This window comes from Telmatherina bonti (genome assembly GCF_933228915.1).
Source record: "Telmatherina bonti genome assembly, chromosome: 23".
Classification (NCBI taxonomy): Eukaryota; Metazoa; Chordata; class Actinopteri; order Atheriniformes; family Telmatherinidae; genus Telmatherina; species Telmatherina bonti.
Window position 1 is genome coordinate 20,068,212 of NC_136632.1, and position 15,142 is coordinate 20,083,353.

At 38.9% G+C, this 15,142-nt stretch overlaps 2 protein-coding genes across 2 annotated transcripts; one reads left to right on the forward strand and one right to left on the reverse strand.

Annotated features, from left to right (window-relative positions):
• The first annotated feature begins 1,202 nt into the window (after window positions 1–1,202).
• pmpcb (peptidase, mitochondrial processing subunit beta) lies at window positions 1,203–7,294 on the forward strand. The gene is made up of 13 exons (XM_079263469.1): window positions 1,203–1,301; window positions 1,613–1,732; window positions 3,479–3,565; window positions 3,671–3,800; window positions 4,209–4,407; window positions 4,711–4,790; window positions 4,968–5,080; window positions 5,243–5,386; window positions 5,555–5,715; window positions 5,811–5,896; window positions 5,965–6,053; window positions 6,278–6,353; window positions 6,975–7,294. Exons 1-13 carry the CDS (start codon window positions 1,218–1,220, stop codon window positions 7,037–7,039), a joined length of 1,434 nt encoding a protein of 477 aa, XP_079119595.1. The 5' UTR covers window positions 1,203–1,217; the 3' UTR covers window positions 7,040–7,294.
• dnajc2 (DnaJ (Hsp40) homolog, subfamily C, member 2) lies at window positions 7,049–14,453 on the reverse strand. Its single transcript, XM_079263468.1, has 16 exons — window positions 14,299–14,453; window positions 12,975–13,165; window positions 12,135–12,210; window positions 11,944–12,042; window positions 11,632–11,854; window positions 11,456–11,521; window positions 11,278–11,369; window positions 11,044–11,165; window positions 10,820–10,969; window positions 10,608–10,696; window positions 10,251–10,320; window positions 9,962–10,146; window positions 9,730–9,830; window positions 9,437–9,547; window positions 7,387–7,547; window positions 7,049–7,231 (listed from the first exon to the last, which is right to left on the reverse strand). The coding sequence occupies exons 1-16, from the start codon at window positions 14,351–14,353 to the stop codon at window positions 7,166–7,168; spliced, it is 1,857 nt and encodes a 618-aa protein (XP_079119594.1). The 5' UTR covers window positions 14,354–14,453; the 3' UTR covers window positions 7,049–7,165.
• Between the last annotated feature and the right edge of the window lie 689 nt (window positions 14,454–15,142).

Consider the following 15,142-nt stretch of genomic DNA (forward strand, 5'->3'; position numbering starts at 1 on the left):
ATTTACATAAATTTAAATGATGTATTAAATATTTTAACACTTTTTTTTGTCTATTGCGTCAGTTGGTTTAAAATTAGTCATAATTTTGTATCATTAAAGTCCTTAGTGAGGCTAATAGTTAAAAAAAGAAAATTAAAAAAGTTAGGCTAGAAAATGTTCTGGACATTTGCCTAGCCATAAATATTGAATTTAAAAATAATAATAAATATATAAATATTTTGATAGATTTAATTTTTTATAAGATTTAAGAAGTCTACATAAAGTTTTTATTTTGTTTGTTTAATTTGCAGCATTTCAGTGTCTAAACCTGCTTGTTCCAATGGTTGCAGAAAGACGAACCTATCCCAACTACTACTCGTCAAGGGTCAGGGAATATCTTTGACAGGTGATTAGCAACATTTCTTGTGTTTAATTTAATTTAATTGAGATGGGATTATAACTATTTTTTAAATCATTTATATGTTCTGGACCTAAATGCAACACTAAATGTTGTACATGCAACTTAGCCCAATTCTTTGCAACAAACTTTAAGGTATTCATTCTATGTATTATAACATAGGTGATATTATGGGGTGGGAAGGGAGTAAACAACAAAAACAAACAAACAAAAAAAAAGCCTGTAGTACTTCATGGAAGGACCTGCATTCAACTGGACAGTCCACTAGCACCTCCCTACAATGGCCTCTACTGTCTCACTCATATCTAAGTCTCACAATAGTTAAAAATACAAAATAACACAGAAAAGACCTAGTCCTGCTCTCCGGAGTTAAAAGCCAACATAAAAAGATGAGTTTTCAAAAGAGATTTTAAAAAGTCCCAGCAGACCTCACCTAAAGAAGGAGACTGTTCCAGAGTTTGGGGGCTACTGCAGAAAAGGCCCTATCTCCACGAGTCACGAGTCGAGTCTTCGGGACTACTAGAAGCATCTGGTCTTCTGATTTGAGAGCTCTAATGGGACAATGATGTTTCAGTAGCTCAGAAAGGTACAGAGGTCCCAGACCATTTAAATATTTAAAAGCCAAAAAAAAAAACTTTAAAAACTATTCTAAATGAGACAATAACCTAAGTCTTTCTTTTGTGGTGGATTGTTACAGGCATGTGAAAAAAATAGTATTTATCAGAACTTTAATAGTTTTATTTTGTTCAGGAAAAAAAAGTCAGGATTTGCGGATGTTACGTCATTACGCACGGCGCCTGCTCAGTGTTACACAAACAACATGGCGGTCTCCCTACATCGCCTCACATCTGCGGGGAGAAATCTTCTACAAAGACATTTACTGAAGCCAAATTATTCAAGTCGGGTAAGAGTTAATGTGTAGAGTCATTTGTTTTTTACTTGACTTAGAAATTTGAGATGATTCGACTTGCAATTCACGTAAAGACAAAGGAAATACCTCGCGGCGTCGCAGTCTCACTATTTTTATCTGTAACAATGAACAAACACTCGCAGTTTACTCCGCTCTTCTATGATTGTTGTTTAATTTTACTTTTCTAATACAGTAGAATGATCGATTACGTATTCATATTGATTATAGCTGATGGATAACAGTTGACGTAAGTGCTCTGAATCTGAAGCGTCACCGTGATATGCTGTCTTGCTGTTGGACCACAGAGGCTGTTGGCAAGCCAGGCCGCCCACCAGGTGGCGCTAAATGTCCCAGAAACCAAGGTGACCACGTTGGAAAACGGGCTCCGGGTGGCTTCCGAGGATTCCGGACTTACAACTTGCACAGTAAGTCAGAGTTTATGATGTTGGACATATTGGGATCCAGGGACGCCACCAGGAATTTTGGGCCCTATGAAAGACAATGGCATAGACCCCACCAGGTGATCGCAAATTTAAGATTTTTGTTTTTGCTTCAAGCTGATCAAAAAGTAGCTTTTCACGGGAATAATAAAGATCTAGGGGTGTGTTTAACCCTTTATGGGGCAAGTGACTATTTCTGACCACTTTGTTTTACTTTCATATTCAGCATGAAACTATTTAATTATTTTGTTAATGTAACAACAGAATGTACAGTTGTGCTCATATGTATTCATACCCTTTCATTAAAGAAAAGGCTGAATTTACAACAGTCACTAAAATAACTGAAGGCTTAAAAAAGGAACAATTAGTAAAAAGTTGCACAAATATAATTTAGTAATATAAGACACAGTTTTTTCATTTAATTGTGTTTAAGAAAGGAAAAAAAATACATTGGTCCTGGACAAATTAGAGCACTTTTCTGTTGGAACAGTGGGACAAAATACCTGTCAACAGGTGCCGAAGTCTGACTGAGAGGAACAGAAAACACCTGACTGGAGCGGAAACATTAAAGAATTTTTCAAGAAAATATTAGTTTATGAATGATGTAATATGTAATAAATTATCTTATTTCTTTGCTTTAAAAAAAAAAATATTTCTATTGAACCAGAATTAGACAATAATGTAATGATTTTCATGAAATTTTTATTACTTTATTATTACTTTAGTCAATTTCAGCTTTTTTTTACAGGCAACTGTTTTTTTTTCCTTCTTTAATGAAAGGGTATGAATAAATATGAGCACAACCGTAGGTCTTGGTTCATACCAGAAGGACAATTTTAGGTTAAAATTCCTAATTTGAAGGTATCTCATTGAGTGCCCTATAAAGGGTTAAATTGCAGAGCATACATCTAACTAGGTTATTTTAGTATAAATGGTTTATCAGCTTATATTACTTCTATATATTATTACAACCTTTGAAAGAAGTCTTTATTATTTTTAATGAAGGTTTAATGATTTTCTCATATAGTTTGTACATCTTTTTGGGCCCCTGTCAAGTCATGGGGCCCTTATCTTCCCCCCATATGGCGCCTCTGCTGGGATCTGTTGCTTTTACACTTTTAGCTGAGTTATGCAGTAGTATGTCTTATTGGTAAATAGTGTAACACAGCATTACTTGTAGTGTTTGTTAGTTATTTTGCTTTATTTTAAATAATAGCCCCCTCCTAGTATCATTAGTCGGGCACAATGATAAAGTATGTTGTAAAATGTTTAGAATTCAAACGTGATAAATGATTTCTTTTCTTTTTTGTTTGTATGGATGTATGATTGATGATGACTATTGCATGTATTTCATGTGTTTATTTATTTTTATTTTGTTCTTTTGTTATTTATCTGTTTACTTATTCTTTGTTTTTTTTCCAGTTTGTAAATTTCTTTCTTTTTTTTGTAGACACAGCTGCTCTTGTTTTGTGTTGTTACTTTTATTTAGAGGACACCCTTGAAAACGAGATGGTGCATCTAAAGGGGTTATTTTTTGTTAATACATAATGGTAAATATATATTAATATAATGAATTGCGTGTTAAGCATATTTAAGTTTTACTCTGTGTGTTCCTTTATTAAGTTTTAGAACCAACCATCTTAAAAGTATTTTTCTCATCCTTGTTGGGGAGTTCTGATACAGTGAAAGCACATTGCTCTGATGATATTATTGATGACTAACTACTTCCAGGTGGGCCTGTGGATTGATGCAGGCAGTCGCTATGAGAACGAGAGAAATAATGGCACAGCACACTTTTTGGAGCATATGGCTTTTAAGGTGAGAGGTTATCAATTTTAATCCTGTGATTACCTAAATAAATAAATAATTCAAACTGCAGAACATACTACAAGGTTTATTAATCTGTATGCAAATGTGTTACAGGGTACCAGGAAGCGCTCTCAGCTGGATCTGGAGTTGGAGATTGAGAACATGGGTGCTCATCTGAATGCCTACACATCCCGGGAGCAGACGGTCTACTATGCCAAAGCGTTCTCAAAGGATCTTCCACGAGGTAAAGACTGATAGAGGAGCTGAATGATGCACCGAGATGTAGCAATAAAAAATTGGGTTTTATCATTTAAAAGATGTCAGCATACTAGATTAATACGAGATTATGTCCACATGTCTTTAAAAAAATCAATGTAATGTAAAAAAAAAAAAAAAAAAAAGACCATAGGTTTGGACTTAAAGAGATTAAAGAAATACTAAACGATTAGATTTTTCTGCATCACTATAAACACAGTGTGTTCTTATACCTCCTGGATCATTTATACAAAAAACAATTCAGGAAATCTGTTTTTACTTGAAGTGGATTGAAGTATGCTTAGTACAATATAAAGTAAACTCACAATGCATGTAAAAGCTATAAATAAATCAAAATAAAATGTTATATTAACGGGGTCTGGTTTCTGTCTCAAAGCTGTTGAGATTCTGGCTGACATCATCCAGAACAGCACACTGGGCGAGGCGGAGATTGAGAGGGAGCGAGGGGTGATCCTCAGAGAGATGCAGGAAGTGGAGACCAATTTGCAGGAAGTGGTCTTTGATTACCTTCATGCTACAGCATACCAGTCCACAGCACTGGGCAGGACTATCCTGGGCCCAACGGAGAACATCAAGTAAGACCAAATATATTTTCTGATTTAAGTAAAGCTTGGTGGTTTAAAGCAGGGGTGTCCAGCTCCAGTCCTCCAGAGCCACAATACTGCAGCTTTTCCATGCATCCCTGCTCCAAAACACCTGACTCAAATACAGTAAGTCATTAGGCAGAACTTTATAGTCTGTTGGAGCCATTTAATTTGAGTCTGTCTGAAGCACAAATACATATAAAAGCTGCAGGAACACATCCCTGGTTTATCATAAAGAAATGAAGCTCACCTCTTGTTCATGATATGAATCAGCTGTGTGGTTTTTATATACAGGACCATTAACAGAGGAGACCTGGTAGATTACATCACCACTCACTACAAAGGACCCAGAATCGTGCTAGCTGCTGCAGGAGGTCAGAACTGTTACGTTTCCTCGCATGCTTGATAAAAATGAAGTAAAATATGATAAAAGTATCGAAGGAATTATGATTGTATGTGGTGGTCTGCTGAAAATAAGATGTCTTGTTTGGCTTCTCATGAACTAATTATGTCCTTATCCTCACAACTTTCTGCTATCTGTTTCTGATCAGGCGTTTGTCACAATGAGCTCATCAGTTTGGCGAAGTATCACTTTGGGAAACTTCTCGGCAGATATCAGGGCGAAGCTCCAGCGCTTCCATCATGCCACTTCACGGGAAGTGAGGTAGGAAGAAATCCTGGATTTCCACATCCCCGTTTTTTTCCCAGCAGAAAATCTGCATCACTTAACCCGTTAGTGGGTTAGTCGTTTTCTGCAAGTTTTTTTTTTTTTTTTAATCTCATGCAACTTAAATCACTAAAGAAACATCCTGTTTATCTGTTTCAGATCCGTGTGCGGGATGACAAAATGCCCCTGGCTCATATCGCCATCGCCGTGGAGGCAGTTGGATGGTCTCACCCCGACACCATCCCCCTGATGGTAGCCAACACGCTTATTGGAAACTGGGACCGCTCATTTGGTGGAGGCGTGGTAAGTACAGAGGAAACCCGAAATGTTTTAAAGCTTGATCTCTCCGTCTGGTGGGCTTCATGTTTTCAGAATATTTAGACAATGTGTCCAGTCATAAAAAAAAAAAATAAATAACAGGTATGCTCACCTTTCTTTATCTCTTTTGCATTGTGTTCTTTGTGAATCCAGAATCTGTCCAGTAAGCTGGCTCAGATGGCCTGTCAGGGAAACCTCTGCCACAGCTTCCAGTCTTTCAACACCTGCTACACAGACACAGGCCTGTGGGGGCTTTACATGGTGTGTGAGCCTGGCACCATCACCGAAATGATGCACTTCACTCAGTTGGAATGGTTGGTACCACCATAAAAACGCAAAGAGCTGCATGTCTGAGTAAACTTCCGAAAAAAAAAAAAAAATTAGCTTCTATTGAATGTGTTCCTGTCAGGATGTCTCTTTGTACGAGTGTGACGGAAAGCGAGGTCGCCCGGGCCAAGAATCTGCTCAAAACCAACATGCTTCTGCATCTCGACGGTACGCTAGCACAACAGGAAATCATACGCTCCTGCAGTCTGTGTTTAACATAAGTTCACTTCTTCCAGGATCCACCCCCATCTGTGAGGACATCGGGAGACAGATGCTGTGCTACAGCCGCAGGATTCCTCTGCACGAACTGGAGGCTCGGATTGATGTGAGTGGATGGTGTTGGCTCGATTTAAGGAACCGGCTTTTGCATTTCTTGAAAAATTTAGTTAAGACTGCTTGACTTTTCAGAATGTGTGTCTATAAATAGGAAAAAAAATACCCAAAGCATTTCTGCAGCTCATTTTTTGCTGTTTTGTCATAAAATCAGTTGAATATTTTTAAAGACCAAATGGAAGATTGTCGCATTAACGCATAAATGTCTCTCAACAGGCCATTGACGCAAACACCATTAAGGATGTGTGCACCAAATACATCTACAACAGAGCTCCAGCTATTGCAGCCGTTGGTACGTTGAACTCTTCCACTGCAGAGTTATACAGTAATGCACCACATAGTTAGACTAATTCTATCGTACTTCTTTTGGATGAATTGATGCCTTTCCACTGATCCCACTGAACCCCAAAAATACACTTGCACTGTTTTTTCTGCTTCTCATGGAATCAAGCTTTGCTCTGCTTCAAGCCATGAGCTCCAATTATCAGCTGTCTGTCGGTCTGGATGGAACAGACCTTTATAAAAGTTGAATTTGCTTTTCCCAAAAACATTGTTACACTAGATTTTCATGGCTTTCATATTTCATTATAGAGCTGCTCTGTCACTCTTTTTCACGCTGTTCTATAAAATGATCAAGCAGTTGCCCAGACAACCACTGTATTTCTGTACCAACACTATCACATGCTTTATCTTCACACTTTTGTAATTTGTCAGGTCACGCAACAAATCTGGATACTTAAGTTTCATCTAAATTGGTCACTTTGATAAGTGTTGGCATTATCGGTATTATTACCATATCAGTTATAAATGGGTTATAACATTGTTGTAACATCCCCTGAAGTTGAAAAGCTATGACATGTATGGGCTATCAGAAACGTCATTTAGCAGTGATGTTCAACCCATTTCTTTTTAGGTCCGATTGAACAGCTGCCAGACTACAACCGGATCCGCAGTGGGATGTTCTGGATGAGAACCTGAGCAGAACTATCAGTGCAGTATGACAACAGAATATTTAAGTCTTAGCTCTAGTTATTATTTTTTATTATAAAATAAAGAACACAATAACATTAAAATAACAGTTTCTATTAAGATTTGTGGTTCTTGTCATTTTTTCTTGGCTGCCACTTGTTCCTGAGCAGCTTTCTTGGCTTTAACCATCTCCACCAGTTCCTGTCAGACATACAAGAATAAATATTAACCCTGGAAATGAACCATTAAGTGACACTTTGTCCTAAATTATACTGAATTGCAGTTTGTTTGTTTGATCATGTATAATGTAGACTTTATATTAGGCAGCTAAATAAAAAAGAAAGTCTTCAACATACCTTGTACCTCTTCATACAGTCTTTCTTGCTTCGTCCAGGGACAGCAGCAGCTATCTTCTCCCACCTCTCAGGTGTGCTGACTGGGTAGGTTTTCAGGGCTTGCTCCAAAAGTTTCTGCTCCTCAGTGGTCCAGGGAGCAGCATTACCTTCACTACCAGAAGCTGGAGGAACACATGTAGTAAAATGAGTAAAAACTAGGTCTTAAATGCAGACAAATAATCTTCCACGTTCACTAGGAGCAGCCTGATAATCAGACCCCCACCCCCTCCATCCACCAGCTGTATGGTAGCTGCAGCTTTCCCAGATCTACAACTAATCAATGGAACATTGTTTGTCCAGAACAAACACCTCACCTGAAATCACAGCAAGCTACAATCGCAGTGACGTGACAGTTTTGTTGAGATGATTTTATGTTGAGTTATTGATCCAGAAAAGCCAAATTTGTAATTGTCTTTCCAGCTTTACCAAACTGCTACAGTATCAGTGGGTGTGTTGATGAGAAGCAACAAAGCACTGGAGGAAAAGGCAGCAGATAACAGTGAAAGTACAGGTTACAGTTGTTTTGGGACCAGACTCTAAACATTCAGGGCTGAAACGTTTAAATGTGGTGAAAAAAAAACAAAACAATAAGCTTCCTGGTGTGGCTGATCGGTGAACTGCATATTCAAATAGTGATCAGGACAGAAAGCTGATGGAAAAACTAGGCAGTGGGTCGGGACCCCCGTCTTTGGGAATAAGAATGAAAGCAGCTAGAGTTTAATCAGAAATGAATAGCTATTATCATAAATAGCTGTAACTAATAATCATTTTTTAAGTTCTATTTACATCTTAAAAATCATGTTTGGCCTAAAGCAGATGGCAACCATTCAGCTGTTTCAGCGATCATGCAACTGAGCAGCTCTGAGACACATATCTAAGGTTAAACCCTTACGAGGTTTCATATACTTTATAATGGCTACAAACAGTGACTAAGTGCTGCTCTATATGACATAGCTGGTCGTGTTCACAGACAGCTTGCAAAAAAAAAAAAAAAAAAAATCATTTCGCCTGTCTTCACTTAAAATCCAAACACTGGTTTTCTTACTGCTCTCTTACATTGAGCAAACTAGATGTTATAGGATGTTTGGATTTTCATTCTTACTTTTTTTGTGTGTGTCTCTTGTCCAGCATTTAAGCAAGCAGAATGATGGTCTGATGCTGTTTACTTTACAAAGGGGAGCATTACTGGTATGATGATCCCCTTGATTTTCTGGATTCTTATTTTATTTCTCTATTTGTAATACAGAGTTTCTACTGTTGGATCAGACCAGAGAGGATAGAAAAGAGACAGATGAAAGGGAAAGAAAAAGAAGACACCTCATAGAGAAAGAAGAAAAGAGAAGAAAAAAAAGACACATGCTGATACATACGCATATGCCTATATAAAAACATGTACATACACACACATATACACAAACAGGCCAATCTTAGATTCATATTCCCCCTGCGGAGGACTAAGCTATCAACTGTCAAGAGCACTAAAAACTATCAGGTTAAATATTAATGAGAGACAAAGAAAACTAGCAGCTGTTAGTGAATAAACCTGCAGGACGACTCAGTGACTGTGTCACAAGCAGAGCATACAGAGTGGAACGTGTTCAGAGAAGAGTGATCATGCCACTGGATGGGGTGTTGATCTCCATAACCCTGTTTCCAGCCCTGAGATGTAAACAGAACTTGAGCTGGTCCAGGGAAGAGTCTGTACCGAGCATAGCCGAAGTGGTTCAAAAGGTCCTGCTCACATCCAAAAGTCCACTAGACTTGGTTCCTTTGGGGGTTGCAACATCTAGTTACGAAGTTCTGGGGTATGCTTTAAGTCTAAACTGAAACACCCAAAGGGTCCTGATCTTAACGTCATGCTTGATTGTTTGATCATTTGCTTGAACTGCTTGTTCGCAACAAGTTTTAAAAATCAGAAATGGTGATAAACTTACTGGACACTGCTGATTCTGCACATCCAACATCCTTAATCTTTACCACATAGCTACACAGAGAAACTGTCCGCACTCACCATCAAACCGCTCGGAGGGTGCTGCGTTGTCTATGGAGGGCGGCACTGAAGTGTGCTCCTTCTTGAACTTCTCAAAGGCTTTTCTGTTAATCTCATCTTTCTGTAGTGGATCTGAGGACATGACAGGTGCAGACCTGAATGTATTAGACCATACAGGCTTCTAGTGTGACACTGGAAAGCATTTTATATAACTTGGAGTGGCACAAGCGGCAGCGTATTTAAATAGGAAATCCACATGTTTACAGAGCAGCCGATCAAATGTCAGGCTGGAGGAGGAGTCCATATGATCGTACCGAGTCTTTGCAGATTCTTGGCTTTGTTGATGACGTCTTTGGCTGTCCTCTTCAAGCCGCTGGTGGAGTGCAAGTTCATGTAATTGGCAATAACTTCCCATCTGCAAGAAAAACGTGGAAACTAAGTTCCTTCCACGCGAAAACAAAAAGCCTAAATCTGTCTCCAGATGAATTTTTAACAAATGAGCAAGAAATGCGAGGATGTGAAAAAGCCTCTGATGCAGATGACTACCTGGCGTTGGTTCCAGCAGGAAACAGGTTGACCGCTTTGATGAGCAGCTGCAGGTCATCCTCGCTCCAGCCTTTCCCACAGCCACCTCCGCCTCCTCCACTGGCCTGCTCGGCACTGCGAGCCGCCTGCCTGGCTTGGACCTCAGCCTCCTTCTCCTTCTGCAGCTGGGTGTTCACCTCCTGCACCTGAAGGGGAAGAATTTAATTCAATTAAAAGATACAGATGTTTATGAATCTGAACGTGAACGTATGGAGGACTCTGGTGAGCTCCTAAAGAATCACATTTCTACCTGCTGCTCAACTGCTGCTTTGCTCTCCTCCTCAGAGCCTGAGACCAGGATTTCATTCAAGGACTGCAGACTGAAAACAAAAATCCTGTCACATCTCATTTTCTAAAAAGCACCACAAAACTTGGATTTTTATCTTTTCTATAAATAACAGAGTTACGCAATTCCATCATGTTGAAGGAAGCATGTTCAAACTGCAGTTCGGCTCATCTGATGCACTAAAAAGGAAAGCAATTCAACACTAATCCAATTTGCATGCACACCACCTCTGTGTTGGTGCTCCATGTGTCCAGAAATACGCCTGCAGTCATTTTAATAATCATTCATAAAGATTAGATCAGACATTGGAGTCTACTGAACCTTGTCAGTTCCAGGCGGTCGCAGAGTTTCTCCACCTCCTCCATCATTTTCACACTGTCAGCTTCATTGTCAGCAAAGTAATTCCATTTCTGTGGAAGCAAGAACAAGATCCTGAAGTCAAACCCACATTTTAAAAGTGCTTGTTCAGCTCAGTTTGGTAAACATTTATCAGCTTGAAGAAGGAAAAAAAAAAAAGAGGTTGGAGTTAAAACCTTGCAGGTGGTCCTGAGTTTCTGCCTCTCCTTCTTGATGGCTTTCTTTTGAATATCCTTCTCTTTCTTTGCCTGCTGGGCAGCCTGCCTGGCCTCCTCTTCCTCCTTCTCCTTTGCCAAACGGGCCACGTCCAGCTCTGCTTGTCGAGCCTGCAGGAGGAACAGCATATTCTGTCAGCTGTTTTCCTCAGTCAATGAACAATATCTGGATGAAAAAGACTTACTCTCTCCTTCTCTTCCTGCTCCTTCTTCTTAGCTTCAGCTTTAGCTTTCTTCTCCGACTCTTTCCTCGCTTTTTCTTCTTCTTTGAATTTCTTTATTCTAGGGTCACAGCTGTAGGCCGTATCTGCAGCGAAGCGGTGTAAATCAGTCACACATACATGGTGGAGGTTTGTACTGAATATTTTAAAGGCCTTCTGCACCTTTATGTTGCTGTTAAATGAAATCTAAGCCTGTACCAACTAGTGTGCGTATTCTGTTCATTTCCTCTTTCTTCCTCTGAGCTCTGGAAGCTCGGTTTTGCTTTTCAATCCATCTTCTTTCATCCCGACTGCAGAAGGAAAAAGGAGGTAATCCAAGTTAAATGGGGGCTACTACACAAGGCTTGGGAGTGTTTTCAACAGCGCATCACCTTACCATTCAGCTTTTTCCTTTTCCTCTTCATCCAGATAGGAAAATTCCCTCCATGAGTCAAAGTTGTACCTTCAACATACAAAAAAGGATCAATAATTTGCTCTTTTTTTTTTTTTTTCCCCCAGTTGCAAATATCAGTCCTGGTTCTGAAAATCCAGTGAAAATATTTCTGTACGTACCAGAAAGAGTAAAAACTGTCCACCTCTTCAAAAGACGACTCCGAGGTTCCTAGTTTGGGCACATGCTTTTTGGAAGACCATCTGGCATTTCTCTCAAAAACGGGAGAAAACACTTCGAAAAAATTCTCTTTGCCTTCCCCCTTGGTAGGCACTGTGTTGTCAAAGGTGGGATCGACGCTGTCAAAGGCTCTCCTCTTCACAGGGTCGGACAGGATTTCTATCGCTGAAAGGCCAAACAATCGAAATGAGAACACAGTGACTCCCAGTTCAGGACATCCCAGATGTGCGGTCAGAAACAACAGAATTGGTTACCTTTAGTTATACAAGTGAAGTAGTCGTTGTCTCCTTCCACAATCTGCTCTCCTGCAGCTTTTCTTTTATCAGGGTGGTGCTTGAGCACAATTGCTTTGTCTGCAGAAAAAAAAGCAAGAACGTGCCATCAAACCAACGTCTTCCAGCCAATCAGAGAACTGAATCAAGAGAAGGGGAGGAGACACACTTACGGGCAGCTTTGATCTGTTTCTGTGTTGCTTTGTACCTCAAGTGTGGGAGCCCGAGTACAGCATAGTGATCTTGATTCTGAGAAAAGAGACATGAAGGACTAATGTTACATTTAGGTTTACAGTGAAACACATTGCATTATATAAAGGCTCACTAACAGCCAATCAGAGAAGCTCTTTCACCAACGACAGCAATGCATAACACACTGAAAATACAAGCAAGCCAGATGTTCAGCACTGAAAACATACCTGACTATGTAGAAGACTATCACATCATCCTTTTAGGATCAGTGTTATTAGTGTATGCTTTCTCTTGTTCATCAAATAACTGCTCTGATGCAACACAAACAAGCAGATAACCCACAACTTGCCTCAAGAGTCTTCTGAAGCCTTTTACTACATGCAGATAATGAAAATATAAAAAGATGCACCTTTTTCAAAGCTGAATAACAAAAAGAAAAGAAGCTTTCCTGCTAGAATCCAAAGAGCTGCTTTCAAAGTAAAAAGTTTTAGCTACTGCTGGATTATAAAACCATTTATATTTAATATGCTCAAACTTTAAAAGTGGTCGGAAGCTGAATAGAATGTTCATTCACCCATCTGGGATTGATTTTACACCTTTATTTATACACATGTGGAGTTCAAGATGAGGTTGAACATTGATACCACATAAAATCACTTAGTTTTTACCTACACTGTAACATTAAGGGACTTGCTCCATTATTTTCTGTTCCCTGCGCCTGATAAGACTATCACCTGAAACTCTGTCAACTGCTGAATAAGAAAAACCAAATATGGATGTTAAAAAGATTGAAAGGCTACTTGGAAATATCTCTCAGATACCTTCCAGTCTTTAGGGTCAAGTGTTCGAAGCACCGGGTGCTCCTCAAGCTGAAACTCCTCATCCTCTGATTCCTCTGAAGACACCTCTTCTTCCTCCAACTCTTGAAATGACGCCGACACATTCCTGTTTCTCCTCCTCACATACGCTTCAAACCATCGTCCCACCGGTTCCACCTGAACCTGAACAGATGCTGTGGGGGTGCAGAGATGTTACAACACAAGGTTCGACATCAACTGTGAACAGGAGGAGTAAAATTAATCCAATCTGATATAAAAAAAAATTTAAAAAAATAAAAAAAAAAGCCCATATCAATGTTCTTTTCAATCACATTAGCTTTGTAAAATAAGAACACATTTCTAAATATATCAATTTAATTGAGTTAAAACAAAAATGTGCACTAAAGATAAATAATGGATAAATTACAAATGTAACCACTGACGCATCTAAAATGTCTTAATATGCCAATATACCATTTATAGAAATAAAACAAATGAGATATACCAAATGCAACATTTAGACATAAGCAGTATAGACCGAAAAACTTGCATGTAAGATTAACAGAGAATATCTAAATAAGTACATTTAAAACTCTTTCAAGACTACATTTCCATTTCTGCTTTAAAATATAGCCGCTTTGTTTTCATGATCAAAGCTTGTATGACAAACGTTAACACTAGCTTCATTATATTTTTTGTCAGAGCAAACATTTTTCCCCTCTTAATTCCAGTGTACTAAAATGCTATGCAAAATGATGACATGCTTTGTACCTGCATCAGCCCTTTTTGTATGCTTTGGTAAATATATAACTTAGAAAATGTCAGAAAGCTGGTGTAACAACCATTAATGTTCCTTCTTGTTTGCTTCTAGTATTAACCAACAAGCAGTTGGAGGTTTTGTTACCTTTTTCACTTTCAACAGGAAGCACCTGTTTTGTATTCCGAGGAAATACACATGCCAGATAATCAAAGGATACAACAAGTGTTAAGACACCAGAGATATGGCAGGGTGTGAAATATCAAACAAGTAAGTTAATATCAAGTGTTGCCAGCAAGGCAGTGCAGTAATCTGAACCATGAGTGGTGGGGACCCACTCGGTCATATTATGCAACACACCAAATACTATTCTGAATAAAGTGAAATATAAAATAAAGTATTAAGATTAAACTGTGTCGTTCAGTCATCGAAGAAGCCAATAGTCTTAGAGTGATCATTTATGTCTTTTTTGTTTTCAGATGAATGCTAATAAGCACAGCAACACTCAATATATAACATTAGTAGCTTAGCTCGCCCTCTTCCTATAGCCTCTGCTAGGCTACTGCTTACCGGCAGCCGCTTTTAACACGACCGTCTCTTCGCCGTCCTTTGCTTCTAATAACATTTTGATAAAACGTCGTTTGAAAACATTCACACGTCGATTTTCATGTGAAAGCTTTCTAAAGTGCTAGTCTGTGGCCCGCTCATTAACGCAGCACATGGGCCTCCCTTTGCAAGTGCCAATCCGAGAACCATAGACGTCATATATACATAGACACTGCATTGAGCGCTGGAGAGTGAACCCGCGTCGCCGCCATACTGGATAGGTCCCCGGTTTCGAGTTTCGCTGCAGTCAACATGGTTTCCCCACAAAACTCTTTTTTTCTTTGTGGAACAACGCGTTTATAAAACACACAAACAAAGCCCTTTTCGATATAATTGGTTGATAAATAATGTTAACACGTTGAATAATCTACTAAATGCAAACGATCCATTTTAGTCCAATGAGGTGTTTAAGAGAGAGGGATAAAGAAAGAGAAAGAGAGAGTCTAAACCTATAGCAGCATAACTAAGGAATGCTAACGATCCCTAACTATAAGACTTATCAAAATATTCTAACATAAAAGCGCGTTGTTGATTTTTTTTTTTGTTGTTGTTGTTGTTGTTGTTTTTTTGTTTTTTTTTAAATGTTTTACAGTTATCTGCATCATAACAATATATCTGCCCTTTGTAACAAACCAAACTGTGAGAAAATCAGATAAAAATTAGTGGAGTTATTGTTGTGGTTGGGCCAACACTTTACAAATAAATGAGTTGGAGGCGCATGGGAGACCCATCAAAGATGGCGGCGCGATTAGACGTGATACTATGCGGCGTCTATGTAAATAATATGTCTATGTCCGAAAACGAGCTC

Coding starts and splice junctions, on each gene's coding strand:
- pmpcb (XM_079263469.1), top strand. CDS start 1,218: ATGGCGGTCTCCCTACATCGCCTCACATCTGCGGGGAGAAATCTTCTA. Junction 4,408..4,710: donor GGCCCAACGGAGAACATCAA/GTAAGACCAAAT, acceptor TTTTATATACAG/GACCATTAACAGAGGAGACC. Junction 5,716..5,810: donor CACTTCACTCAGTTGGAATG/GTTGGTACCACC, acceptor TGTTCCTGTCAG/GATGTCTCTTTGTACGAGTG.
- dnajc2 (XM_079263468.1), bottom strand. CDS start 14,353: ATGTTATTAGAAGCAAAGGACGGCGAAGAGACGGTCGTGTTAAAAGCG. Junction 11,370..11,455: donor GAAAAGGAAAAAGCTGAATG/GTAAGGTGATGC, acceptor TTCCTTCTGCAG/TCGGGATGAAAGAAGATGGA. Junction 11,166..11,277: donor CAGAATACGCACACTAGTTG/GTACAGGCTTAG, acceptor GCTTCGCTGCAG/ATACGGCCTACAGCTGTGAC.